The sequence below is a fragment of the Cervus canadensis genome, chromosome 5 (assembly GCF_019320065.1).
Source record: "Cervus canadensis isolate Bull #8, Minnesota chromosome 5, ASM1932006v1, whole genome shotgun sequence".
NCBI classification, from domain to species: domain Eukaryota; kingdom Metazoa; phylum Chordata; class Mammalia; order Artiodactyla; family Cervidae; genus Cervus; species Cervus canadensis.
In genome coordinates, this window is record NC_057390.1 from 6,852,310 (window position 1) to 6,879,300 (window position 26,991).

The 26,991-nt window shown below is 45.2% G+C and overlaps 1 protein-coding gene across 9 annotated transcripts; it reads left to right on the forward strand.

Annotated features, from left to right (window-relative positions):
- IL1RL2 (interleukin 1 receptor like 2) lies at nt 1-26,723 on the forward strand. 9 transcript variants are annotated; one of them, XM_043470416.1, is made up of 11 exons: nt 1-95; nt 866-934; nt 1,975-2,206; nt 5,768-5,963; nt 8,403-8,562; nt 11,075-11,149; nt 12,843-12,972; nt 13,901-14,037; nt 18,359-18,502; nt 22,547-22,708; nt 25,230-26,723. In XM_043470416.1, the coding sequence occupies exons 2-11, from the start codon at nt 877-879 to the stop codon at nt 25,682-25,684; spliced, it is 1,749 nt and encodes a 582-aa protein (XP_043326351.1). In that variant the 5' UTR covers nt 1-95; nt 866-876; the 3' UTR covers nt 25,685-26,723. The 9 variants fall into 9 exon arrangements, with proteins under 9 accessions (XP_043326351.1, XP_043326353.1, XP_043326356.1 ...); XM_043470418.1 differs by lacking the exon at nt 1-95 and adding an exon at nt 101-157; XM_043470415.1 differs by lacking the exon at nt 1-95 and adding an exon at nt 170-470.
- Nucleotides 26,724-26,991: the final 268 nt, after the last annotated feature.

The window sequence follows — 26,991 nt, forward strand, 5'->3', positions numbered from 1 at the left end:
GGAGCTAGCCTGGTATGGAAATGCCACCACGGGGCTCAATCCCGGGCTGTCGGTCTGCGATCTCTGCGATCCTGCGCGCCCATCCAGTCCGGCAGGTACACACCCAGCTGAGGTCGGCGGTGAGCAGCGCGCGGGCGGGGCGCCCGGCACTGGAAAGGTGCTCAAGGTGCTCAGGGAAGGCGGCGGCGAAAATGCGCTCGACTGGGGCGGGGGGCGGCGATCTGCACTCCCGGGCGGCCCCTGTCCGGCTGGGCGACCCTGGGGGAGACAGCTCCGTCTCTGGACGAAGGTGTGGAGCACCGGTCCACTGCCCGTGCGTCTACCTACCTTCGTTCCTGCCGGCCTTTGCCAAGCAGGCCTAAGCCGGCTTCTCCGGAGTGAGTGGGTGTATGGAGTTTCCGTGTAGACTGCCGGGCCTAGAAGGATCCCGAGGTCAAACGCCCGCAGGGGAGTCTTCGCGCTACACGCGGGTGGGGACCCGGGCGCCACCATGGGGACCAGGGGCCGAGGGCTGGGTGGCAGAGGGGATGTCGCTGAGCCCCCAAGGGAGGACTGGGCAGCCTGGAAGAAAGGACCGGCCCCGAGGCCCCCACGGCGCCTCCCGGGGCGTGGAGGCTCCCACTGATGCCGGATTCTGGAGGTGGGCGCTCAGAGCGAGACCGGGGCAGGGGAGGGAGCAGTCTTGGGGGACACGTCCAGGTACACGTGGGGCCAAAGTTGGTGGGCTCCGGGTGAAGAAGGGAAGGTGGGTGGCCCGGCCGGGATCTCTGAGATTCAGAGGTCTCACTACCCACGCTCTGTGTCAGAGGAGCGCGCGCTGTGCCCGCTGCGCCCCTTCCCACGCCATCCTCTTTCTTTCTCGCAGCTGATAGGGGAATGCTGTTCTTGCTCCTCTGCGTCGTGTCCATCGCTCTTCCGCGCTTTATCAGAGCAGGTACGTTCGCTTAGTTCGGGTCTCAGCGGCTGTCCTCCCTCCCGGCCTCCCCTCCGCTCTGTGAGAGCCCCCGCGCGAGCCCTGGAGCATCGCGTGCGGTGACTCTTGCCCCAGTGGTCCGGGCAGAATCCCGCGGGATGGGGAAACTGCAGGTTTCGGCTCCAAGTGTCTGATGCCCTGCGCGGAGTGTCACTTTTGAGCTTTGAAGTGACTTGAAGTGGGGAGGAGTTGGGCAAAGTTGCAAGTCAAGACTCGAGTTAAAACGCACAAAGAGATGATGATGCCTCTGTTTTATATGTCAAAGGGACGTTTTAGACCAAGGTAAAAAGCAAAGAAACTAGCAATGGAACAAATTACATTTAAGAAAAACTAAGCAATGTGTTAGAAACGAACTTTAATGTGAGGGAATTGTTTAACAATCCTTTGTGGGACAAAATATTTACAGGTTTTATTGGGGACAGATTGAATTAACTGGAAGGCAGTGCTGAAGAAAAACAGGTCAAATGGGGCTCAGAATAGGAATGTTTTCTCTGAAGGAGGAGGATGAAGGAATTAGGGTCTTAGAATAGAAGAAAGTGTGAAGAAAGTGAAATTTGCTCAGTCCTGTCCTACTCTTTGCAACCCCATGAACTATATAGTCCATGGACTTCTCCAGGCCAGAATACTGGGGTGGGTAGCCTTTCCCTTCTCCAGGGGATCCTCCCAACCCAGGGATTGAACCCAGATCTCCCGCATTGCAGGCAGATTCTTTACCAGCTGAGCCTCAAGGGAATAGAAGGAAACGAGAAAATCATTCCAAATGGGAAAGATGATTTGGGGATGGGGGGAGGATTGGACTCAGTAAATTCCCTCTTAGGGACAGATGGAAGGAGTTTGGGTTATACTTCCACATCAGCAGACTGTTTTCAGGAAACTCTCATGCTGAGATAACTTTTAAATAAAATTTCAAATCAGTGAGAAAATTGAGGTGTTTGTTCAAACAAATAATAACCAACACCAGCACTCTCAGGGGTGATTATTTTTTCCCTTTCCTTCCCTAGATGCTTGTGAGGACTTGACTCTGCAAGAGACGGCATCAGTAGACCAACCTACAGCTTTTAATTGCGTCTACTCTCTGCCAACATCGGGGAAAGTAGATGCAATGTGGTATAAATATCCTAGCAAAATCCCAATATCCAAAAACACACAGTCTAGAATTCACCAGGACCAAAATTGGATTTTGTTTCTCCCTGTGAAAGGGGAGGACTCTGGGATCTACCAATGTCTTATAAAGTAAGTTCCTCATTCAAAATAGAACTCTCTCTTACTCATATATGTATGTGTATATATGCTGTTGTTGGTGTATGGTCGCTAAGTTTTGTACAACTCTTTTGCAACTCCATGAACTGTAGCCCACAAGACTCCTCTGTCCATGAGATTTCCTAGGCAAGAATACTGCAGTGGGTAGCCATCTCCTTCTCTAGGAGATCTTCCTGACCCAGGGATTGAACCCATGTCTCCTGCATTGGCAGACAGATTCCTTACCACTGAGCCACTGGGGAACCCCATGTGTATATATGTGTATATACATATGGGTATAATTCTTTTAGAAAAATTCTTGATAAACTGTTAATCAATGTAGAAAACTCAATGAGAAGAATATAGTTTTTGTGATTGTTAGGAGATGGTTTCAATGAACAGGTTTTCAAACAGAAGAGATTTGTAAATCAGCTGTTGAAACAGGAAATGCATCTTTTCTCATTGAAATGCTGCCCAAGGTCAGCCCAGCTTACAAAGCCTATTTATCCCAATATGATTGCTGCCTTCTTTCTTGAAATAAAAGTTTTTGTGACCAGCAGCTCATCCAGATAGGTATATGCCTCCTTCAAGCCCTTTTTTGTAAGGAGTCAGTTGTAGGAATTTAACAGTGTCCAAGCATCAGGTGTGTTCCAGACCTCAAGGTAAGGCTTGTGCTAGAAAGTAATGTGAGTGAGTGACACAGGTCTGGTGGGAGGTAATTGAGTCTGGCGGGGACTGCGGTGAACAGGAAAACATATGCCTCACCAAAATCTATTCAGTTCAGTGGTGGCACAGGCAGTAAAGAATCCACTTGCAATGCAGGAGACCTGGGTCTGATCCCTGCATTGGGAAGATCCCTTGCAGAGGGGAATGGCAACCCACTCCAGTATTCTTGCCTGGAGAATCCCATGACAGAGGAGCCTGGCAGGCTATAGTCCTTGGGGTTGCAAAGAGTCAGACACAACTGAGCAACTAACACACACACTCATTCAGTTCAAGGACATCTTCCAAATTGTCAAGGTAACCTGGAAATTAGAATGAATGTGTATGCGGTTAACTTTCCAATAAGCTTTGTGTGTGTGTCCTAATTAAAACACATCTGTGGACCTAATTTTGGCTGAGGGTCCCATTTTGTTATCCTCCTTTGCCAACGGGTATGACCTGCATGAACTATTTGACCTCCACGAGCCTTGGCTTTCTTATCTGTAAAGTGGAAATCAGGCCGGTCAGATAGGATTGAAGTAAAAATTACCCCAGGTCCCATGTGAAGTACCCCAGAAATGCAGCTGCATCCCTCCTCTCTCATGGCCCCTAGGGTCTCTGGGTCCCTGTCTGTGTTTCTGGATGACCGCATGCCTCTCTGGTCCCTGCCAGACTCCTCATTTCCATGTGACTGACTCAGGGTACGCTGTCACTCCGTGGCACACTTCCAAGTGCCAGTGGGCCCAGCCCCACAATTTCACTCTCTGCAGACCAGCTGCCCATGTCTTATGGGGTCTGACTTCCCGTTTCCTTGGGTTAGTAATTAACTGGAGTTGGAGATCTCATGTCACATGAATCTGTCTGGCTGTCCAATCTGGGTTTATTCATTTTCTGCTCTAACTGGGGCTTTATTTTTCTTTATTTTTGTTGGAGGATAAATGATTCACAGTGTTGTGTTAGTTTCAGGTGCAGAGCAAAGTGATTCAGGTATACATATACATATGAGAAGTGAAAGTTTTACTTGCTCAGTCTTGTCTGACTCTTTGCGACCCCATGGACTGTAACCCGTCAGGTTCCTCTGGCAAGAATACTGGAGTGGGTTCCCATTCCCTTTTCGAGGGGATCTTCCTGACCGGGGGATCAAATCCTGGTCTCCTGCATTGCAGGCAGATTCTTTACCTTCTGAGACATCAGGGACCCTGATGTTTTTCTCTCATTTCAATATCTATTTTCTCTCAACAAGAATATTCTCTTACACCATCACCAAATAGTTATCACATTCAGGAAATTTAACCAACACAATACTTTTATCTACTCCCTGATTCATATTCTAGTTTTATCTATCTTCTAAGGATGACTTTTATAAATGTTTTACTTCCTTTTCCTGTAGAGGATCCAATTCAGGATCATTGCATTGCATTTAGCTGTCATTTTTTTTTTTTTAATTGGAGGATAACTGGTTTACAGTGTTGTGTTGGTGGTCTTCCCTGCTGGCTCAGTGGGTAAAGAATGCACCCACAATGCAGGAGATGACCCAGGCAGATACGGGTTCGATCCCCGGGTGGGGAAAATCCCCAAGAGGAGAGCATGGCAACCCACTCCAGTATTTTTGCCTGTAGAATCCCATGGACAGAGGAGCCTGGCGGGCTACAGTCCACGGGGTCGCAAGGAGTCAGATATGACTGAAGCAACTGAGCGCGCACACACTGTGTTGGTTTCTGCTGCCAACAGTGTGAATCAGCAATAAGTGTGCACGTGGCCCCTCCCCGCTGAGCCTCGCTCCCACAACCCCACATCCCACCCCTCTTGGTCATCACGGAGCCCCGAGCTGAGCTCCTGGTGCCACAGAGCTGCTTCGTGCTAGCTATTTCACACATGGTAGTGTGCATATGTCACGTTACTCTTTCAATCCATCCCACCCTCTCCTTCTCCCCTATGTCCAGAAGTGAAGTCAGAAAAAGAAAAATGAATATTGTATATTAATGCATGCATATGGAATCTAGAAAAATGGTACAGATCAAACTATTTGTGGGGCAGGAGACTATTTGTGGGGCAGCAGTAGAGACTCATAGAGAAGGCAATGGCACCCCACTCCAGTACTCTTGACTGGAAAATCCCATGGATGGAGGGGCCTGGTAGGCTGCGGTCCATGGGGTCGCTAAGAGTCAGACACGACTGAGCGACTTCACTTTCACTTTTCACTTTCATGGATTGGAGAAGGAAATGGCAACCCATTCCAGTGTTCTTGCCTGGAGAATCCCAGGGACGGGGAAGCCTGGTGGGCTGCTGTCTATGGGGTCGCACAGAGTCGGACACGACTGAAGCGACTTAGCAGCAACTTAGCAGCAACAGAGATTCAGATGAATAGAATGGACTTGTTTATTTTTAGTCTCTTTTCATTGAGAACAGATCTTCAGCCTGGTACGTGTGTGTGTGTGTGTGTGTGACATTGACATTCTTAAGGCATATAAGCAATTATTTTGTATTGTATCTGTTAATTTGGGTTTGCCAGATATTTCTTCCTCAGTCGGTTCAGGCTGAGCCTCCTTGGCTGGAATGCTATGGAAGTGGTTTGCATTCTTTTCAGACAGACAGTACCTCTTGTTCACATGCTTGTTCTTGGGGATGTTCGTTTTGATTATTTGGATAAGATGTCCTCCCATGTTTCCACAATCCAAATACCTTTTTTTTCCTTTTGTAATGAATGACTTGTGAGATGGATGTTGTCTTATTGAGGTAAAGAGTTGGGCACAGAGCCTGGAAGAGGATTGGAAAATTTTTGGAGATGGACGGAATCATTTGGTTCTGTGACTGTTTGAGTTCCTGAAGTTACAATCTGTTGTTTTCTTACAGTGATACGGACATCTGTTCCAGAATGCAAGTCAATCTTACTGTGTTTGAAAAACATTGGTGTGGTGCTTCCGGAAACAGTCAGCTGAACATGCCTCACGAGTACAAGCAGATCCTGCAGGTCGGAAGAGATGACATCCTTATATGTCATCTCAACTTCCCAAACAATTTTTATTTGGATTCAGTAAAGTGGTATAAGGTAAAAAAAAAAAAAATTCCTAATGATATTTTCCTTCTTGTTCTTTAAAACCTCGTTTTTTGTTTTTGCTTTTTTTAGTTAAAGTTACTTTTTAAAAAAAAACAACTTTATTTGTTGGCTGTACTGTGTCTTTGCTGCTGCATGGGCTTTTCTCTAGTTGTGGCTACAGGGGGATACATTCTCAGTGTGGTCCTCAGGCTTCTCACTGCGGTGGCTTCTCTTGTTGCAGAGCATGGACTCTGGGGTGTGTGGGCTCAGTAGTTCTGATCCATGTTTCCTGGGCCCATTGGCTGCTATCATTAGTTCCTTGCAGGCTTTGCATCATCCTTGTGTAATTCCATACAAGCATACTGGTACCCGCCATCCTGAGAGGCTCAGCATGCTGGCATAAGTCCTTTTGGAGAAGGTCGCCCTATGTCCTAGTCCTTCCTTTTTTATGGAAATGGGGCATCATATACTCACCCTTCTACACCTTGTGTTTTTACCTTCAAGCTTTCTGCTTTCTTGACTGTATCAGTAGATAATAATGTATAAGGCATAATCCTTGGCAAGCAGGAGCACAAGCTAGTATAGTATTTAATATTTGAACTAGTTTTCCCCCAGCTTTGCCTGTTAGCACTTGCCAGTACAACCATCTGGGTCATAAGTTCTCTTTGTAGGAATGTTTTCATCTACTGACTCAATTTATTTAACAGTCATAGAATTATACAAATTTCTTGCTTATTCTTGAATGGGTTTTGGTAAGATTTTGTTTTCTAGGAAGTTGTTCTTCTCATTAAATGTTACAGATGATCTGGCATGAAATTGCTAAACAGTTTCAATGATCTGCTTTTAATGTCTCCTTCTATAGTAAGGTTTACCTTTAATCCCAACTACAGTGTGTTTCTCTGTATCTGTGTCTGTCTCACACACACACTCTCTCTCTCACTCAATTAGTCTCATAAGAGATTTCTCAGTTCTATTAATCCTTTCAAAGAACCAATCTTCGCCTTTGTTGATCACCTCTGTTATATATTTCACATTCATTTAGTTTGTTTCTGTTTTCTTCTCTCACAGGAATGTGGCAATGAATGTCCTTTCCCCTTCCTTTTATATTTTTTCTTTTCCATTATTGTTTCTTAAAAAATGTTGGCTATAGTTCCCAATGCTGTATAGTAGGTCTTTGTTTTTTGTTTTATATATGGTAGTTCATATCTGCTACTCCCAAACTACTAATTTATTCCTGCATCCCTTCCTTTGACAACCATATATCTTGAGTCTGTTTTTGTAAATAAGTAGTTGTATCATGTTTTAGATTCCATATATAAGTCATATCATATGATATTTGTCTTTCTCTGTCTGACTTACTTCATTCAGTATGATAATCTCTAAGTCCATCCATGTTGCTTCAGATGGCATTATTCCATTCTTTTTTATGACTGAATAATATTGAAATATAGATAGATAGTTGCAGATACGTACCTCAGATCTCCTTTATCCATTCATTTGTTGATACCCATTTTTTCAGTCAAGTCCTCACTTGGTGAATCAATCAGAAGCACTTTATACGGTGCCACATTGATCTTTAGGCTATTTGAGAAATTGAGTTAGGAGGTAGGGATCATCAAGACAGCATGTGAGGTAGAATGGATGGAATGGGCATTCCTTATTCACCTGGGCTTGCAGCCTTACCTGGTGCCATTGGATGGCAGTGCACTGGGGGACTTGGGCTCTTGTGGGTGGAGGACATCCTTGCTTGACCACATCCTCCTACCAAACTCCTTTATGGAGCAGGTGTAATCCTTCCCCATGAAGTCTTCCTTCCTGTCTACACAGGCTTCTCTTCTCTCAACTCATATTTATAGCACCCACTCTAGCCTGTAGAATACTCTTTGTCAAATTTTCTGGGGATATATATTATATATTTATATATATACTGATGTGCTCAGTCATGGCTGACTCTTTGCGACCTCATGGACTGTAACCCACCAGGCTCCTCTGTCCATGGAACTTTTCAGGCAAGGATACTGGAGTGGGTTGCCATTTCCTTCTTCAGGAGATAATATATACGTATCTTATATAAATATATGCTTCTCTGGTGGCTCAGACAATAAAATGTCTGTCTGCCTGCAAGGCAGGAGACCCAGGTTCGATCCTTGGGTTGGGAAGATCCTCTGGAGAAGGAAATGGCAACCCACTCCAGCACTCTTGCCTGGAAAATCCCATGGATGGAGGATCCTGGTGGGCTATAGTCCGTGGGGTCACAATGAGTCGGACATGACTGAGCTGCTTCACTATATAAATATATATGTCTTCAATTAGATAATGAATTACCTAAGGTCTAGAGATCACATAGATTTCTTGTCTCTCTGTGGTTCATGGACTGGTGCTAACTAGGAATGTAACTGATACCCTAAGATACTCTTTGAATGGAAAAAAAGTGTTTTTTTTTTTCCTTAGGACTGTATAGAGATAGAAGGAGAACGGTTTATTTCTGGGGGAAAAAAGCTTTTAGTGAAGAATGTCTCGTTGGAGGACAGAGGGAACTATGAATGTCAAGCCAGCCTCACACATGCAAAGAAACAGCACACTGTTTTCAATAGCATCTCTGTGACTGTTAGTAAGTATGCACTTACCCTTCACCTTGACTGCTCTTGGGTTTGCTCGAGATGAGTGGTTTTGGGCAGAAGGGTTTCCCCATCCTGCTTTTCCTGAGGATTAACAGGCTCTCAAATATGTCTTTATTAGGATCAGAGGTCAGGAATAGTGGGGTAAAAGGGCATGAACAGTTTAATTTTCTCATCTGAAAAAGTAGAAGACTCAAAACTCCTGGTTTATGCATGAAAATTAAATGAGATTGTGTCTATAGAGAAGCTCATGGGGGTGCCTGAAAAAGTATAGATATTCAGTAAAGATGAGAGCTGGACTGTAAAGAAGGCAGAGTGCCAAAGATTTGATGCTTTCGAGCTGTGGTGCTAGAGAAGGCTCATGAGAGTCTCTTGGACAACAAGATCAAACCAATCAATCCTTAAGGAAATTAACCCTAAATATTCATTGTAAGGACTGATGCTGAAGCTCCAATACTTTGGCCACCTGATGCGAAGAACCAACTCATTAGAAAAGACCCTCTTGCTAGGAAAGATTGAAGGCAAGAGGAGAAGGGGGCAGCAGAGGATCAGATGGTTGGATGGCATCACCAACTCAATGAACATGAGTTTGAGCAAACTCAGAGAGATAGTTGATGAACTGAATGACTGACTACTCTTATGCTTTAGTCTTACATTGGGAATTCTTTATAAGGTGAAATTTCAAAGGCAAAATGAAGAATACCTTAAGGAATCATTGAGTCCAATCATCTATATGTCACATCTTTGCAATAAACGCTTACTTGTAATCTGTTATGGTGCCAAAACTTGTTAAAATGTGATAATAAGAAAAATTTAAAAATTCTTTCTTCTACTGAGGAGCTATCAGCCCAGTTGTAGTGGAGCTAGAGATATCAATGGATTGTCTTAACATTATGTGGCAAAGAGAGAGTTATAGACAGGGTCTGGGGGAGCAGGAAAAAACCAAAAGTAGATGCAAGGGTGGCAAATATAAATGGTCTTGGAAGGCTTCTAAGAGGACGTATCTTCTCAACTGAAGTTTGAAGGATGAGCAGGATTTACAGAAGTAAAGAAGAGGGAGGAAAGGCAGAAATAAGAGCCTCAGACAATGCATAGAAATGTGTACTATCATAGTTCATGTTGGCTTTAAGAGTAATCTTGTTAGGGCATATAGAATTGTGAGCTGAGGAGTGATGGGAGTTGAAGTTGTGGAGTTAAAGAGGGGCAAGGTCAAGGGGGCCGATTATACACTGGCTTTACCAAGTTGCCACTGAGGAGTCCTTGAATGCATGCAAGGGCAGAGCCCCAAGGCTGCACTCGTGATGGACGAGATCAATTCTCAGATGGTTTGAGGAGGAGTTGAAGAGGGTCTTGAGATCTAGAGACCACTTGGGAAGCTGCCATAGCATCATCTGGGTGTGATCATCTGCACTTGTCTGCAAGTGGGAGGAGACGGTTCTTCAGACAGTCATGTATGGACCCTTTACTGGGGTCCGTAAGGTCATCAAGGTCAGGCCCTGTGCTGGGCAGGGAGATCATGATGATGAGAAGAGCCTTGACCGCTGCTCTGATGGAGCCCTGAAGTCTGAGCAGAAAAGAGGCAGAGATGAATCAGGTGATTCACGAATGAGATGGGTAATTTTTTCGCTTATCTAATTTTGGCTGTGCTGGGGCTTCGTTGCTGCGTGGGCTTTTCTCCAGCTGTGGGGAGAGGGACCACTCTCTAGTTGTGGTGTGCAGGCTTCTCATTGCAGTGGCTTCTCTTGTTGTGGAGCGCAGGCTCTAGGACGTCCAGGCTTTGGTAGTTACGGCCGCTAGGGCACAGGCTCAGCAGTCGTGGCGCACCGCCTTAGTTGCTCCACGGTGTGTGGGATTTTCCTGGACCTGGGACCGAACCCATATCCCCTGCCTCAGCAGGTGAATTCTTTACCACCGAGCCACCTGGGATGCCCAACTGCTAAATATTGGTAGACAAATGGAGAAGGGAAGACATGGAGAAAGTCAAAGGGTTGGGGAGTCAACACAAGGAAGACAGTTATAACGTGAGGGAGAGGGATGAAAAAGGTGAAGGACAGCAAGAGACGAAGGGCGTGAAGAATACAGAAGGGCAGACTTGGAGAATGGAAGAATGGAATTGGTGATAGACCGTTAGGGTTACTATTTCTCTCTGTCTAGGACTCAGGTCAGAGCTTCACTTATTGCCACTGCTTAGGAAGTGGCATATTGGATGACCAGGCAGTGAGAATTTATCACACAATCTCATCCGTTTATATTTATGTCATATGTGTAAAACAGTGACATGACTTCTCTTGGTATCCCAGCCTTCAGATTTTCCCCTTAGCAATTCAATTACAACCTGGTTGAAAAATATTCATTTATGGAGTGATATTTTGTCACACCATGAGTTTTGTTTTTTCTTGACCAATGTTTATTGAAGGTCTGCTCGGTACCATGTTTTATGGCATGATTGCATTCAAGTAGCTGAGTATGTTTCTAACACAATCTCATGTGGTTATGATTTTTTAGCAGAAAAAGTGGGAAATGGAGGAAGAATCCCTAAGATCATTTATCCAAAAAACAATTCAATTGAAGTAAAACCTGGTGAGTAAACTTATCGGAGCCTCTGAAGTTGCTAAGGGCCGAAGGGTTGGGGCAGGAATGGGGCAGAATAAAAAAGGGAGAGGAAGCTCCAGCAAACTGAGTCTCTCAAATTCAGAGAAACTCAAACATTAAAGATAGAGATGAGAAAGCTTATAAAGCAAAATAGGAAATCAGATGTGTGTGTGCTCTCAGTCATATCCGACTCCTTGTGACCCCATGGACTATAGCCCACCAGGTTCCTCTGTCCATGGGATTCTCCAGGCAAGAATACTGCCATTCCCTTCTCCAGGGGATCTTCCCGACCCAGGAGTCAAACCGAGGTCTCTGGCACGGCAGGCACATTCTTTACCATCTGAGTCACCAGGGAAGCCCATCTGCTGAAAAGTCTCTGGACCCACATGTTTTAAGGAGAGTTCTTTAGTTCTTTTGACTTTTCAAGGGAAGTTCAATAATAATAATAACAATTAGGATATTTGTTTACAAATCACTCACCATGTGAATACTCTTGTGGATTTCATAAACACCTACACAAGGTAAGTATACCTGTTATTAACTCTCAATTAACTTTGTTCCCCTCTCCTGTCTTTGAAAATTCTAGTCATTGTGCTTAGATAATTAAGAGAGAAAAGATAAGCCCTTGGAAAAGCAAGATAGTCATATAAATTAATTTAAAATCTTCCCACAAACAGAAATCTGGGTTTATTTGGCTTTCCTGGTGAATTCTAAAAAACATTTAATAAAGAATTAACACCAATTTTCAACAAATTGTTTAAGAGCGAAGAAAAAGAGGAAATAATCCTTATCTCATTTCATAAGGTCAGGAAAACCTTGACACCCAAACCCAACAAGGACATTATTACAAAGGAAAATTTCAGACCAAATCATTCATAAACACAGATGAAAAATGTAAAGCAAATTGCTAGTAAATTTACTTTAACAATGTACGTAAAGGGCAAAACTGGGGTTACATGGAGCAATGCAAGCTTGTTTAATATTAGATAATTCATCTTTTGCATAAACAAGCTTAAGAAGAAAAAAATATGATACACTTACTGCATAGATACCGAAAAGTCATTTAGAAAACTTGAACTAGGAATTCATTATTTAAAAATAAAAATCTTTTAAAATTAGAAATGAAATGGAATGTGCTTAATCTGACTGGATTTGGAATTAGAAAACCAGAGTTCATGTCTCGCTCCTTCCTCTGATGTGTGACCTTGAGCAAGTCACTTGATCTATCTGGACCTCAATGTTCTCATCTGTAAGACGGGGATAATAGCACTACTCCTTTTCTGCTCTGTAGGAGTGTTTTAGATATGAAGACCAAAACGTGTGAAATACTTTTTTTTTTTTTTTTTATTAAGGCAGGTGGTGAAATACTTTTTAAATTGTAATGTTCTTTGCTCACTTTGCTAAGAGCAGAGGTAGTGTCTGTGCCCCTGATGTTGTGACAAACACTGGCCCCAACCTGGTGATGTTTGGCCGCTTATTCTTGTCTCTGCAGTGCACATACTACACGGTCTCATGTCCTCCTCATCTCTGTCCAGGGAGAGAATAAAGTAGACGGATGTTGACCTCAGGGAGGATATTTTTGGTAATTGACAGCTATTCAAGGTTCAGAAGCAAGGTGCCTTTGTGAAGCAGGTCACCTTGGTTGGGGTCTCACTGAGTGTTTCTGAACTTGTTTGCACAGGCTCCATGCTCATCGTCAACTGCAACATAACAGACACGCGGGACAACACAAACCCACGCTGCTGGAGGGTCAACAATACCCTGGTGGATGACTACTACGGTGACTCCAAGCGCATCCAGGAAGGAATTGAGTGGGTGTCTTGCTTTCCTGGCTTCTCTAAAACCTAGCAAGAGTTTCTCCATCTAAATGACATTGGTGCTGGTACTGCTTATTAGGTGACTCACAGCCTCTCCCTCACTCTTTTTGGTGGTATGTTTCAGAGAGCCAAGCATCTGGGTCAGAGAAGATGCTCAGAGACTTTGCTGGTGGTCCAGTGGTTAAGACTCCAAGCTTCCACTGAAGGGGGCACGGGTTCCATCCCTGCTCAGGGAACTAAGATCCCTCATGTCCCGCAGTGCTGCCAATCACTCAATCAGTAGTAAAAATAGTTTTTTTTTTTTTTTTTTCTCGGCTCATGCTACCAATGCTGCTTCCATCTTAGAGAAAGGAGGCAAAATAATCAGGTATGGCTTCAAGCATCACAGTCAGTTCTTCTCAGCTAGGCCTAGGAATCAATCTCATTCCTACTTAGTTATATCACGAGCCATGGGCCTTCAAGGCTTAAACAGTGAAGTGGACAGTGACACGGGGATTCTTGGGGGAGATGGTGCGTGATCATTAGCTAATGGAGTGGTATAAACCCAACTGATGATGGTTCAAGTTGAGTGGTAGAAAACAAGGCGAATGAGGTCAGAGGACAGATGATTGTGTGTCGGATGTTGCAGTGTAAATAAGTTAGAATGGGTGGAGAGGAACAGGGGAGGACCCCTTAGGGCTGTGGACGGGGTCTCTAACGAGAAGGAGCACACTTTTGTGTCACTGTCTCAAAGAAAATGCACATTACATCTGGAGCTACATAATCCATTGCTTCATTGAGCCAGCGGGGTATTCTCAGGGTAAAATAGTGGTTCCAAGTGTACTCCAAGAAAGAACTTTATTCTCCAGACAAAAGTTCATAAAAATCTGCTGGGTAAAGACAGCTCATGTACGTATTAATGATGGACTCTTTTCTTTTATAGAAACTACACTATTTTTCCAGAGCATATTTTTTACACAGTGAACATAACCTTCTTAGAAGTGAAAATGGAAGATTATGGTCGCCCTTTCGTGTGTCATGCTGGAGTGTCTGCTGCTTACTTTATCCTGAAGCTCCCAGGTAAGGTCCTACTGGGGTGTGCACTGCTCAGAGAGTTCCAGATGATGGCAAGGAAGCATGCAGCAAGGAGCACTAAATGCTTGCTGTGAGACAGCAGGGTGGTTTCGAGTAAGGAAACTCAACATGAAATCTAATTAAGAACCGGTACCCTGTCTGAATATGCTCTCGGGGTCAGGCTGCAGTGTCCTTAGAAAGCTCCTTCTGAACATATTGAGATTTTATGCATCGACACTCCAGGAAGCAGAGGTATCCCTTTATTATGCCTGGTTTGCTCAACTTCTGTAATCATGTGCTTGTGATTTTCAGCTTTTCAATTGTTTATTAGAAGTCATGTGATATAAAATGCCAATGTATGTTGTTGTCATGTAGCTTTGTAATATTATCAATAGCGGCTCAATTCAGGTATTCGAGCAGGAAGGACCCTTCTCTTCTCTTGTGTCATCAGCAGGGGTGAATCGCTAACATCATTAGTTGCTGGAGCCTGGACTTTGCCTCCACGTGTGTGTGCAGATGGTGCAGTTAGCTCTGTGCAGAGTGTGTTCATTATCTAATGGAGGCAATGGGATCAGAGAGTAGATAGTGAAGGGTGAAATCGTCAGGAGAAAAATCAGAGGAAGTGTTTAAAGTACCCTGTAGCAGACTGGCCTGTGGTTTACCAAACAGCTTTTTAAAAAAATAATTCTATTCATATCAACTCTTTAGTTTTTGGATCGCTTCACCCAAGAGAGAAGGCTTTGATTTGCCAGCAGTACTCCTGTAGAAGCATTTCTCTGTGGTTCATCATCAGGAGTAGAATTGCTGGCAGAGTACCGCAGAGTCCAGCCCAGAGGAAAGAGGGGAATCTGACTGTGGGAAACCTTGGAGCTCGCACAAGACCTGAAATGGCTATGGCTGAAATCTGCCTCAACTAGCCTGAGGATGAGCAGTGAGATTTCTGTGTCAATGCTGACTGATAGATCCTGAGTGCATGGAAGCACTGTGTTCAGAAGGATTCTGAGGCTCAAAATGAGTGGTGCTAGCAGTGAACACCTGCTTGATCATACAGGAGAGGGAAAGGGTCCTTTGGCTGCTTTGTTTTAGGTTAGTTAAGAGACCTATACTTAGTGAATTCATCACTGTTCCTGTTAACGCTGATTTCTTATCTCACATGCAATGTATTTCTGGACAGGTGCACCCTGTTTTTTGTTTCCCCTAAATTCTTAGGAACTTAAATTCAAGCCTCATCTTGGTTTACTTGAAACCAGGGCTAAGATCATAGCTTCTCCATTAGACTTCCTGATTTTTCTTGAAGACACCTATAGGTGTGAATCTGATTTCGTTTATCAGAAGTAGGATCTCTAGAGAGTTGTTTGGATTGGGTATGCCCTTCTATAAATTTCTTTTAATTGCTTGTTCTCAGCTTACCATCTCAGCTTGAGGCTGGTGGTGGCCATGTGGACCCAAATGATAAATCCCACTTTGAATAGAGTTTTCACTCAGATACCTGATGTCTCAACAGAGAGTTTCCCACTTATTTCAGTTTCAAAGCCAATACTCCCTTTGAACTTATTCATTAGTTTCCTGTTTTGAATGTCATTGTCTTTTAGCTCATTTATAGAGCAGAGGGAATCGACACTCCTGAATGCAGTGAATGATCAACCCAAGAATTTCAGGCCATCACTCCTGTCTACTTTACTGGGGGCTTTTTGAATCTTATAAATATTGTGGGCATGATCTCTTTATCATGATCGTTTATAATGCCAATATCCCTGACGTGTATAGTGAAGGTCCCCAGACACAGTGTTCCCAAAAAGACAGGTGGTACAGTTGGTCCAAGAGCTGGTAAAGGGTGAAGAAATCGGGGTTGGTGGGAGGGAGGAGGGGGAGGATCCATTGAATAGTTAGGAGCTAGAGGCTCAGACAAGAGGTCAGGACCAAGGGCACTAGCGTGCAGAGCAGCTCCACTTGGCAGGGCTGGGACTTCATCAGTGGATTGATTTCAGGGGTACAGAAGGTGTTTTTATTTATCATGCTTTATTGCGCTGTGTATTTGAAGACATACAAGTGTGCATAAGGATTTCTTTGCAAAATGTTTGCAACATGGTGTGGCCTGGGGCAGCTTGTGATTGGCTCTTTAATACGCTCCCCTCCCCCGCGCCCCCTCCCCAACTCCCTACACACGCACACTTTCCAGTGGGGACCAGAGGACCAGGGAGGATGAAGGAAGTGGTAGACGTGTGGTGGATTCTAAGAATGGAGAGAATTTCTCTTCCCCTCTCCTGGTTCCTCTTTTCTGATTCTCTCCCTCCTGGAGCCTCCTTCTTTGGCAGCACAACTTTGGGCCACGGTAAGGCAGAAAGCTGTGGGCTGTTCCTCTTCTCAGATATGTAGAAGCATGTTTTCAGGGACTTGGAGTTCCAGAGAAACTGGTTCTGCTCCTTGGATATCTGCCCATTGCTTTTTGCCTTAATTGCTCAGCAAGGTGCTCACAAGCGTAAACGCCCTTCCTGAGCTGGTGTCTTGCAGACAGGTGCCACCCCAGCTGCTGCTGGCCAACAGGGGATGAGGCTGGAGTTTGGTCCTTGGCCAGTCTTGTGCAGCCATGGGGATGGTTGCCAAGGGTGGCAACTGGTGGTTCTTTATCTGTGATGGGGGCATGTGCATGCATGCTAAGTCACTTCAGTCATGTCCGACTCTGTGCTACCCTGTGGACCGTAGCCGACCAGGCTCCTCTGTCCGTGGGATTCTCCAGGCAAGAATACTGGAGTGGGTTGCCATTTCCTTCTACAGGGGATCTTCCCGACCCAGGGGTTGAACCCGCATCTCTTATGCCTCCTGCATTGTGGGCAAGTTCTTTACCACTAGTGCCACCTGGGAAGCCCCGTGATGGGGGTCCTGCTCTCAATTCTGAGTCACCGGGAAGGTGATTTAACAGTAATATAACAGTATCAAGATTGTGCTCAGTATTACGTAGCAACCTAAATGGGAAAAGAATTTGAAGAATAGATACATGTGTATGTGTAACTGAATCCTTTTGCTGTGTACCTGAAGCTAATACAACATTGTTAATCAGCTGTAGATTATCTCAGTGCTGTCTGACTCTCTGCTGCCTCACGGACTGTAGATGACCAGGCTTTTCTGTCCATGGAATTTTCCAGGCAAGGTTACTAGAGTGGGCTGCCATTTCCTGCTCCAGGGCATTTTTCCCACCCAGGATCGAACCCGTGTCTCTGTGTCTCCTGCATTGGCAGGCAGATCCTTTCCCCCTAGTGCCACCTGTTGTGATTCAGCCGCTAAGCGGTGTCTGACTCTTTCTGACCCCATGAACAGCAGCACGCCTAGTTTCTCTGTTCTTCACCTGGGAAGCCCAATCATCAACTACGCTCCAATATAAAATAAAAAGTTAAATTAGAAAACAGTAAGTAAAGATTGTCAATAGCAACTGAAAGAAAAAAAATAATAAAATAATAATAATCAAGAATGTGCAACAGGGAATGTCCGGAGCGGTCCAGTGGTTAAGACTTCACCTTCCAACACAGGAGGTGGGGGTTCTACCCCAGTCGGGGAGCTAAAATCTCACTTGCTTTGCAGCCAAAGAACCAACACATAAAGCAGAAGCAATACTGTAACAAATTCAATAACAACTTTAAAGATAGTTCACATTAAAAAAAAAATCATTTTCTTTTTTAAAAAAATTTGTGCAACAGAATCACCCAGAGAACGTTGCCAATAAATGTGCTCAGGCTCTGCCTCTGGAGAGTCTAGTGATGAGTAAGGAGTTACCTGGCCAGGTGTGCTTTGACAGGTGAGCAGTCTTCTGTAGTCAGAGCCGTATCGCATCTATCATCTGGAGCTAGGGGTCTACAGAGTCTCCCTCTCCAAGTTCCCAAGAGCACACTTCTTCCTCAGATTCATGGCCAAGACCAAGTTAATCTACTCCCCACACCTATTATTTAACTGTGAAGAGATTTTGGGGCTTCCCAGGAGGCTCAGTGGTAAAGAATCCTTCTGCCAATGCAGGAGACGTGGGCTTGATCCCTCGCTTGGGAAGATCCCCTGGAGGAGGAAATGGCAACTCACTCCAGTGTTCTTGCCTGGGAAATGCCATGGACAGAGGAGCCTGGTGGGTTACAGTCAAGCCCATGGGTTGCAGAGAGTCAGACATGACTGAGTGACTAAACAGCAACAACTAAAACCTATTATTTAACTGTAAAGAAATCTTTGTGTTATTCTCATTAACATTTAATACATTTCTATTTGGCATATGTAATGGGATCCATATAAGTAAAGTGTATAACTCTTTGTAGCATTATTATTTATTTATTTTTGCTGTCATTTGTAGTTCCAGATTTTCGAGCTTACTTGATAGGAGGGCTTCTCATCTTGACTGGTGCAGTGGTGTCTGCCATGTTTATCTACAACATTTTTAAGATCGACATTGTACTTTGGTATCGAAGTTCCTTCCATTCTGCAGGGCCCATAGAAGGTGAGTGTACTTGCTGTTGTTCAGTCACCAAGTCAAGTTTGATTCTTTGCAGTCCCATGGACTGCAGCATGCCAGGCTTCCTGTCCTTCACTATCTCCCAGAGTTTGCTCAAACTCATGTCCATTGAGTTGGTGATGCCATCCAACCGTCTCATCCTCTACCGCCCGCTTCTCCTTTTGCCTTCAATCTTTCCCAGCATCAGGGCCATCAGGTGGCCAAAGTATTGGAGCTCCAGCTTCATCATCATTAAATCTGCTTTAATCTCTCTTAATTGGATAGAAAAAGGCATACATGGCTGAGAGAGGTCTGTCTGCAACTTTCTGTGCGGAGATCCACGGAGGCACACTGTCAGGCCCACAGACTTGCATGCTGATGGGAACTCAGGGGAGTCGGGGGTCCAGGCACCTATTAAGAATCCTTGTTGCACAGAAGGGCGATATTCACACCAAGTGCCTACTTTGCATAGAAAAAAAACACATGCTTGTGCACAGGTTTGATAAAGCACAGGTGTCCTAACTTGGGGTTTAAATGAAATTTCAGAATTCAAAATCAGCAGCCATTGAGCAACCTGGGAAACAACGAATTCTTTTTCGATAGCAAAATTCACTTGTGGAAATTGGCTGTGTGTGACCAGTGCAACCTGAAGCTCTTTTTTCTTAAGATTTTTTTAAAAATTTATTTTTCATTGAGGTTAACTGCTTTACAGTATTGTGTTGTTTTCTGCCATACGTTAGCATGACTCAGCCATAGGGAGACATGTATCCCTGCCCTCTCGAACCTCCCTCCCACCTCTTACTCCAGCCCACCCCTCGAGGTTGTCACAGAGCACGCGTTGAACCTCCTGTGTCACACGCAGTTTCCCACTGGCCATCCGCTTTACACATGGTGACGTGTATGTTTCCATGTTCATCCCACACTCTCCTTCCCCGGCTCTGTCCACAAGTCTGTTCTCTGTGTCTGCCCTGAAACTCGTTTAGCGCTGTGAAGTGGGCTGGGCTGAGCTGGGCTGTGGTCCCTGTAGATCCTGTTCCGTGTCAGCCCATCTCTGCCCGTGATCCTCCTGCAGCCGTTTGAGAAGAGGCTTCAGGGCAGCAAAGCCGTTTGTCTTTTCTGACACAGAGATGCTTCATGCGTTGATGGACAGGGGCCTGTTGGGGTGTCCCCGGAGCTCCGTCTCTCTGACTCACTGGGATTCCAGGGACTGAGTGCAGAGTGTGTGCTGAGGCTGCCGCGGGTGAAGTCAGATGTAGCAGGAAGAGGAAAAGGCATTGTGTGGTGTCTCATCCCTCGCGGTGGAAGCTGGACAGACGAGCGAGTCAGGGAGCCCTGCCCTCTGCTCAGACTGGGCTGCTGACCACGATCGGAACCAGTGGGCTGAGGACTTGAGACGGGAACTGACAGTCAGCCAGGGCTTCTCTCCTTCTTCTTTAAGTCAGCAACGTGCATGCGTCCTTTGTGACTACATTCCCTCCAGCCCAGTCTCCGATCCCCCTCTGAGCGTGACTTCAACAGTCAGTGAGTGATGAGACTCTTGAGGTGAACCCAGCTTTGGGCCCTTTGAGGACGTTCTCTGGTTATTTGGGAACATGCGGAGTCAGCGGCAGCAAATACCAATGAAGAAGAGAAAGTGTGTCCTTCTCCTGATAAGTTTACTCCAACCAGATTAGTCAAGCTGCAGAAGTGATTCATAGTGAGGTGTGTCTAATTCACAGTTATTAGGAGTCCTGGCTGGCCTTGGCTAAAGTCCGTACGTCCTATGTATTGTCTGTTTAAAAAAAATATTTTTTTGGCGTATAGTTGCTCAACAATGTTGTGTTAATTTCTACTGCACAGCAAAGTGAATCAGCTCTATGTATACACACATCCTTGCTATTTTGGATTTCATTCCCATTAGGTCACCACAGAGCATTGAGTAGAGGTCCCCATACTATACAGTAGGTTCTTGTTAGTTACTGATCAATATTTTATGCATGCTGCTCCATCGCTTCAGTTGTGTCCAATTCTTTGCAACCCCGTGGGCTCTAGCCCACCAGGCTCCTCTGTCCATGGGATTTTCCCAGCAAGATACTGGAGTGGGCACTGAAGTGCACAGGCTTCTCACTGCAGCGGCTTCTCTTGTTGTGGAGCAGGGGCTCAGCAGTTGTGGGGCACAGGCACACAGGTGGAGATGCCCTGCAGCATGTGGAACATTCCCGGACCAGGGATTGAACACGTGTCTCCTGCATTGGCAGGCGGATTCTCAACCACTGGACCACCAGGGAAGTCCTCCCCTCTCACCCCATAGTTTTTTAAAATGACTCAGACCTTGGATTGCTAGTGTCGGTTCTACCACGTTCATGCATCAAGGCGGCTGCAGAGTCTTACCCAATGCTAAGGGAGGGGAAATAGAATCCTCCTCTTTATGGGTGTGGCAAAGTCTGAAAAGAGCCTGTGGGACTGGAAATATTTCTGGGGCTATTTTTGGAAAATACGATCTGACCCAGTTGCCCATAGTGACTCATGGATGAACTTTGTGAAGCTTCCTTTTCTTAATTTCATCAAACAAGACTGTGTAACAAAGCCTCCATACAAACCCTACAGGATGGGGCTTGGAGAGCTTCTGGGACCAGGTAGTGCCTGGGGAGAACAGGGCCCTGGAGAAGGCATTGAGCCTCTGCATCCTTCCCCATCCTTTGCCCCGTGCATCTTCTCATCTGCCTTTTGATTCATATCCTTTAAAAATCCTTTTATAATAAGTCAGTGATCTAGTTATTAATGGTAACATGTTTCTCTGAGTCTGTGAGTTATTCTAGCAAATAACTGAACCCAAGGCAGGGGTCAGGGGAACCTCCAGTTTGTAGCTTGGTGGTCAGGAGCAAAGGTGACACCCTGGACTTGTGATTGGTAGCGTGTTATTGTGTTGTATTAATTGCTCAGTCATGTCCGACTCTTTGTGACCCCATGAACTATAGCCTGCCAGCCTCTTCTATCCATGGAATTCTCCAAGCAAGAATACTGGAGTGGGTAGCCATTCCCTTCTCCAGGGGATCTTCCCAATCCAGGGATTGAACCTGGGTCTCCCGCATTGCAGGCAGATTCTTTACTGTCTCAGCCACCAGAGAAGCCCTAGTAACATGCATGTTACCAAACTCAGGTCCAACTGCTCACCTCTCAAAAGCCACCACTCGAGAGACCGGGATTGGTTGGAAAACAAAAGGCTACTTTATTCAGGAGGCTGGCAACCTGGGAGAGGGTGGACCAGGGTCCCAGAACTACCTCCTAAGATTCTGCTTGGCCATGAACGTTTTTAAAGGGAAAAGGAGAAGTAATTTTAGTTAATTATGAGATGGGGGCCAGGCTGGTTACCATCTCCCACTGCAGGCAAGCTCCTTGATTCCTTGGAGTCTTTCTTTAGAAGCTCTCTTGTTCACACAGTCAGCTTGTGAGCTGACTGAAGGGGAAGCTGGGGAAGAGATCTGGTCATCTTGAATTACTTATTCTTCATTTTAGCTTCTTTAATCTAAGAAAGGAGTCAATAGGTTAGGCAAGGTATTATGTGATCAAAAGATTTGAAAGGTGTGCTTCAGACAGAGATGAGTTAAGGCTGGAGGCACCTGATGTAAAGGTTAAATTGAAATATAGCTTTGCTGAGTAACAGGACAAAAGGGCCTCCTGAAAGGAGATTTTTGGATTTCCTTCCCGTTGAAGTCACCACAGAGCAATGAGTTTAGTTCTCTGTGTCATACAATAGGCTCTCATTAGTTATCTGTCAATATTTTATGTCTTCGAGGAGCTGCTTGCATTAGGGGGGCGTCCCAGCTGGCTCAATGGTAAAGAACCTGCCTGCCGACGCAGGAGACAGGAGTTTTATCCCTGGGTCAGGAAGATCCCCTGGAGGAGGAAATGGCAACCCACTCCAGCATTCTTGCCTGGAGAATTCCATGGACAGAGGAGGCTTGAGGGCTATAGTCCATGGGATCGCAAAGAGTTGGACAGAACCAAGTGACTCACACACACACAGTTTGGTAGGAATAATTTCACGAGCTTGCCCCATTTCCTTTTCAGATGGGAAGCTGTATGATGCTTATGTTTTATATCCCAAGCCTCAGAGAGAAAGCCAGAGTCATGATGTGGACACACTGGTGTTGAAAATTCTTCCTGAGGTGCTGGAGAAGCAGTGTGGATACAAGTTATTTATATTTGGCAGGGATGAGTTTCCTGGACAAGGTATGTTTTCAGTGAGGTATAAAAATAAGAAATGAAGAAAATGAAAAGGAACCAGAATTCCCTGGTGGTCCAGTGGTTAGAATCCCTCACTTCCACTGCAAGGGGGCATGGGTTCGATCCCTGGTCCAGGAACTAAGATCCCTCATGCTGAGACTCAATCAAAAAAAAAAAAAAAGAAAATGGAAAGGGATCTCTTTCTTCCCTTCACTTCACAAATGGTGGGAAGTATGCTTGCCTTCTGCATGGAACCACAAGAAGCCCTTCACCTCCTCTGCCCACAGCCCCCAGGCTGAGGAGGTTAGGATTAATCTCTTTTCTCTCTTTAGGTTCATTCCTATAACAGGATAACTGTGATTCCTGGCTGGGTATGGATATGGTTGACCCATTTGTATGACCAGCCGGTCGAACAGAAACCTAGCCTTGACCAAGAGACCCAAAACAGACAACTGGTCATTGGCTGTGGAATCCTTGAGACCAATCACTGAGTGTTTTCTGTTGGTTTAAATATGTAAATTAATTCATGTTTAAAGCTGGTTTTTATGAGCTTCAATCACCTCCAATCTTCCCCTTGTTGTCATTCAGTCAATAGGTTGTGTTCAACTCTGTGACCCCATGGGCTGCATCACACCAGGCTCCTCTGTCCCCACCATCTTTTGGAGTTTGCTCAAATTCATGTCCATTGAGTTGGTGATGCTGTCTAACCCTCTCATCCTCTGCTGTCCCCTTCTTTTGCCTTCAATCTTTCCCAGCATCAGCGTCTTTTCTAGTGAGATGGCTCTTCGCATCAGGTGGCCAGAGTATTGGAGCTTCAGCTTCAGCAACAGTCTTTTCAATGAATATTCAGGGTTGATTTCCTCTAGGATCAAATAGTTTGTCTCAACTAAAAGTCCTGCACGTGAGAACAAATATCAAATATCCGATGTGCCACAACTTAGACCTGGCAGAGCCAAATAAATAAGTAACTTGATAAAAAATTAATAGGGCTGCCCTGTTGGCTGAGTGGCAAAAGAACCCACCTGCCAATGTAGGAGACATAGTTGGATCCCTGGTCTGGGAAGAACCCCCGTGCCACTGAGCAACTATGCCCATGTGCCACAACCACGGAGCCTGTGTCCTGGCGCCCGTGCTCCGCAATAAGAGAAGCCCCCGAAATGAGAAGCCCCGAAAAGAGAAGCCCATACCCTGCAACCAGACAGTAGCCCCCACTTGCTGCAGCTAGAGAAAAACCCGTGCAGCAGCAAAGACCCAGCACAGCCAAAAATATACAAATAAAACTTAAGTAAGTAAATAAAAGGTTTCTAAGTACCCTTGGTTTTGTAGGCTGCTCCTATCCATAGCTTATCACGTCTTTTCACGTTATGAAATCCTTCTTCATGAAGAAATGAAAGTGTGATCCAGGGCTTGTTACAAACATGCAGAAGAGCTCTTGTTTCAATAACAGTTCATTCATTCACTTATTCAACAAATATTTATTGAGCCCCTGCCATGTGCCAGGCAATGTTGTAGGCACTAGAAATATTAAAATATTAAAATAAACCAAAGAGAAGAAGGACATGCTCTTGGGGAGGTTACAGTCTGTTCTTATATCCTAAGGATAAGGATGATATAAAACTTGGTCTTTATTTCTAAAAGACACCAAGTTTATCTCCCTTCCCCAAGTCAGCAGAATATATTATTTGGTTTCAAGTTAGTCCTGTAAGTCCTGGTCATTTAAATACCCATGAAGCACAAGAGGAAAACACAAATAAGATTAGTACATTTGAACTGAGTACATGTGTCCTATCCTTTAAAAGTCTGTTATTTAAAAAATGAAAAGCATTTATCCTCTAATATATACCAGACCTTCAGCTAAGTTTTGATATACAAAGTTACACATGATAAAAATGGGAATTATAACAAATACTGAATATTACATATGCAAGTAAATTATATACTATGAGCTTAACAAGTTTTGCATTAATCCAGAAAATTTTAAAGATCCCAATTGTTTACTATAAAACAGACAATAATAGACTTTTTCACCAGAATAGTTAATTCAGACAGTGGACTCTAGATATTATGGATCTTAGTCAATAAAGAAAACTTTTTACTAAAAATTTATTTATTCATGTGGAGAAAATTCTAGAAGTCCTGTACTTCCCATAGGAATGCTGTTTTGGGAAAATAAAAAAGACGGAAACCTTAAAGAAAAAAAAGGTTAGACATGATAAGATTCTTGTTCTGAGTAGTTCATAACCAGTGGCTGTTTTATTTTTCATTTATTATTTTATTATTATTTTAAAATTTTATTTATTTTGCTGCATTTGGTCACGTGGGATCTTCTGTTAAAGCGCATGGACTCCCTAGTTGTGGCTCATGGGCCTAGTTGCTCCAGGCATTTGGGATCTTAGTTCCCCGACCAGGGATTGAACCCGTGTCTCCTGCATTGCAAAGCAGATTCTTAATCACAGGGCCACCAGGGAAGTCCCTGTGGGGCTGTTTTTATTGTGAGCTGTTTTACATCTTCTTTCTTAACTTCCAGCTGTGGTCAATGTCATCGATGAAAATATTAGGCTGTGCAGAAGATTGATCATCGTTATTGATCCCGACGAGCTGAGCTTTGACCTATTAAAGAATCTGTCAGAAGAACAGATTGCAGTCTACAGTGCCCTCATCCAGGATGGGATAAAGGTCATCCTGATTGAACTGGGCAAGGTCAACGACTACACGGCCTTGCCGGAGTCCATTCAGTATATCAAACAGAAGCACGGGGCTGTCCGGTGGAGTGGGGACTTCACAGAACAGTCCCAGTGTGCAAAGACCCAGTTCTGGAAAAAAGTGAGATATCGCATGCCTCCCAAGAGGTGGCCACCTTCTCCTCCTGTCCAGCTGCTGAAGCACACGCCCTTTGACCTCACAGCTGGCAAGTGGGAGGCCCGGGCGGGATTCATCTCCCCTGATGGAAAGAATATCTTCCCGAGCGTTGTGCACAGTTAGACAAGGAAGCATTGCATCTGGGCTGCTTGCTTGAAAGCTTACTGTTTCTTGTTGTGTCCTTATGGAAAGACCTGGGTTTATCTGCTGCCTTTGCTCAGAGCTACTTCTTTAGGGGAAGACAGCACCTCTCAAGAGGCCCTCATTAACTGACTGGCTCGGAACACTCATGAAGACTTGTGAACGTGGAGTATTAGCCTCTGAGCCCCTGGGGAGGAGCCATGGAGGGTTTGGGAGTCATGGTTCAGCTGTCAGGACATTTGGCACATGGTGTGACCCCCGTGGGGCTGGAGACAAGAGTGTGGGGGATCAGATCCACGGGAGGGCCCTGTGGGCTTGGGAAGGGCTGGCAGAGGTCACGCCTGACCAGCGTGCCAAGGGCCCTGTCCTCAGGGAGCACTGACTGTCTCTCAGCCCCTCTTACTCCTCTCGTGCAAATAAACAGTTTTGTGACGCTGCAGTGTGGGCCCCTTGACACGGGAAGCAACTTGGAAGTCACCTAGACCTATGGGGACCAACTCTGGTTGCCCACGAGCCTCCCCTGCTGGTGGGCCTCCTGCTTTGCCTGTCCAACCAAAAAACAAGTCATAACGCCCTTATTTTTCCCAGCTGGCCTCTGGCAGCCAGAATTCTGAGCCACCCGTGGTAGACACAGTCACCCCACCAAGATGACGGAGTTCTATTCTGAGCGGACAGAGTCATCCAGCCAGCGTGCCTTCTTCACAGGTCAATTCATGACTGAACAACTCAGAAGGGATCATTGACATTAAAATCAGCTATAAAGTCTTATCAGTCAAACCCTGACATGGAGGAGCCTAGATACAGTCCAGCCCTTATTCTGTGGTTGACAACAGCAGCCTTCAAAAGTGGCTGCAGTGCTCAGAGAGTTCCTGTCCCCCAAAGTCACATATTTGGATGCTAACACTTGAACTGCGGTGCTGGAGAAGACTTGAGAGTCCCTTGGACTGCAAAGAGATCAAAGCAGTCAGTCCTCAAGGAAACCAACCCTGAATATTCATTGGAAGGACTGATGCTGAAGCTGAAGCTCCGACACTTTGGCCACCTGATGTGAAGAGCCGACTCTTTGGAAAAGACCCTGATGCTGGGAAAGACTGAGGGCAGGAGGAGAAGGGGACGACAGAGGATGAGATGGTTGGATGGCATCACCGACTCAATGGACATGAGTTTGAGCAAACCCTAGGAGATAGTGAAGGACAGGGAAGCCTGGCATGTTGCAGTCCATGGGCTTGCAAAGACTCGGACACGACTGAGCGATTGATAAGTAGCAACAACTCCTGGCATCATACTTT

Excerpts from the sequence above, each read along its gene's own strand:
- IL1RL2 (XM_043470414.1), top strand. Across the intron at positions 8,563-11,074 it reads TAGCATCTCTGTGACTGTTA|CAGAAAAAGTGGGAAATGGA; the intron begins GTAAGTATGCAC and ends ATGATTTTTTAG. Across the intron at positions 14,038-18,358 it reads CTTTATCCTGAAGCTCCCAG|TTCCAGATTTTCGAGCTTAC; the intron begins GTAAGGTCCTAC and ends TGTCATTTGTAG.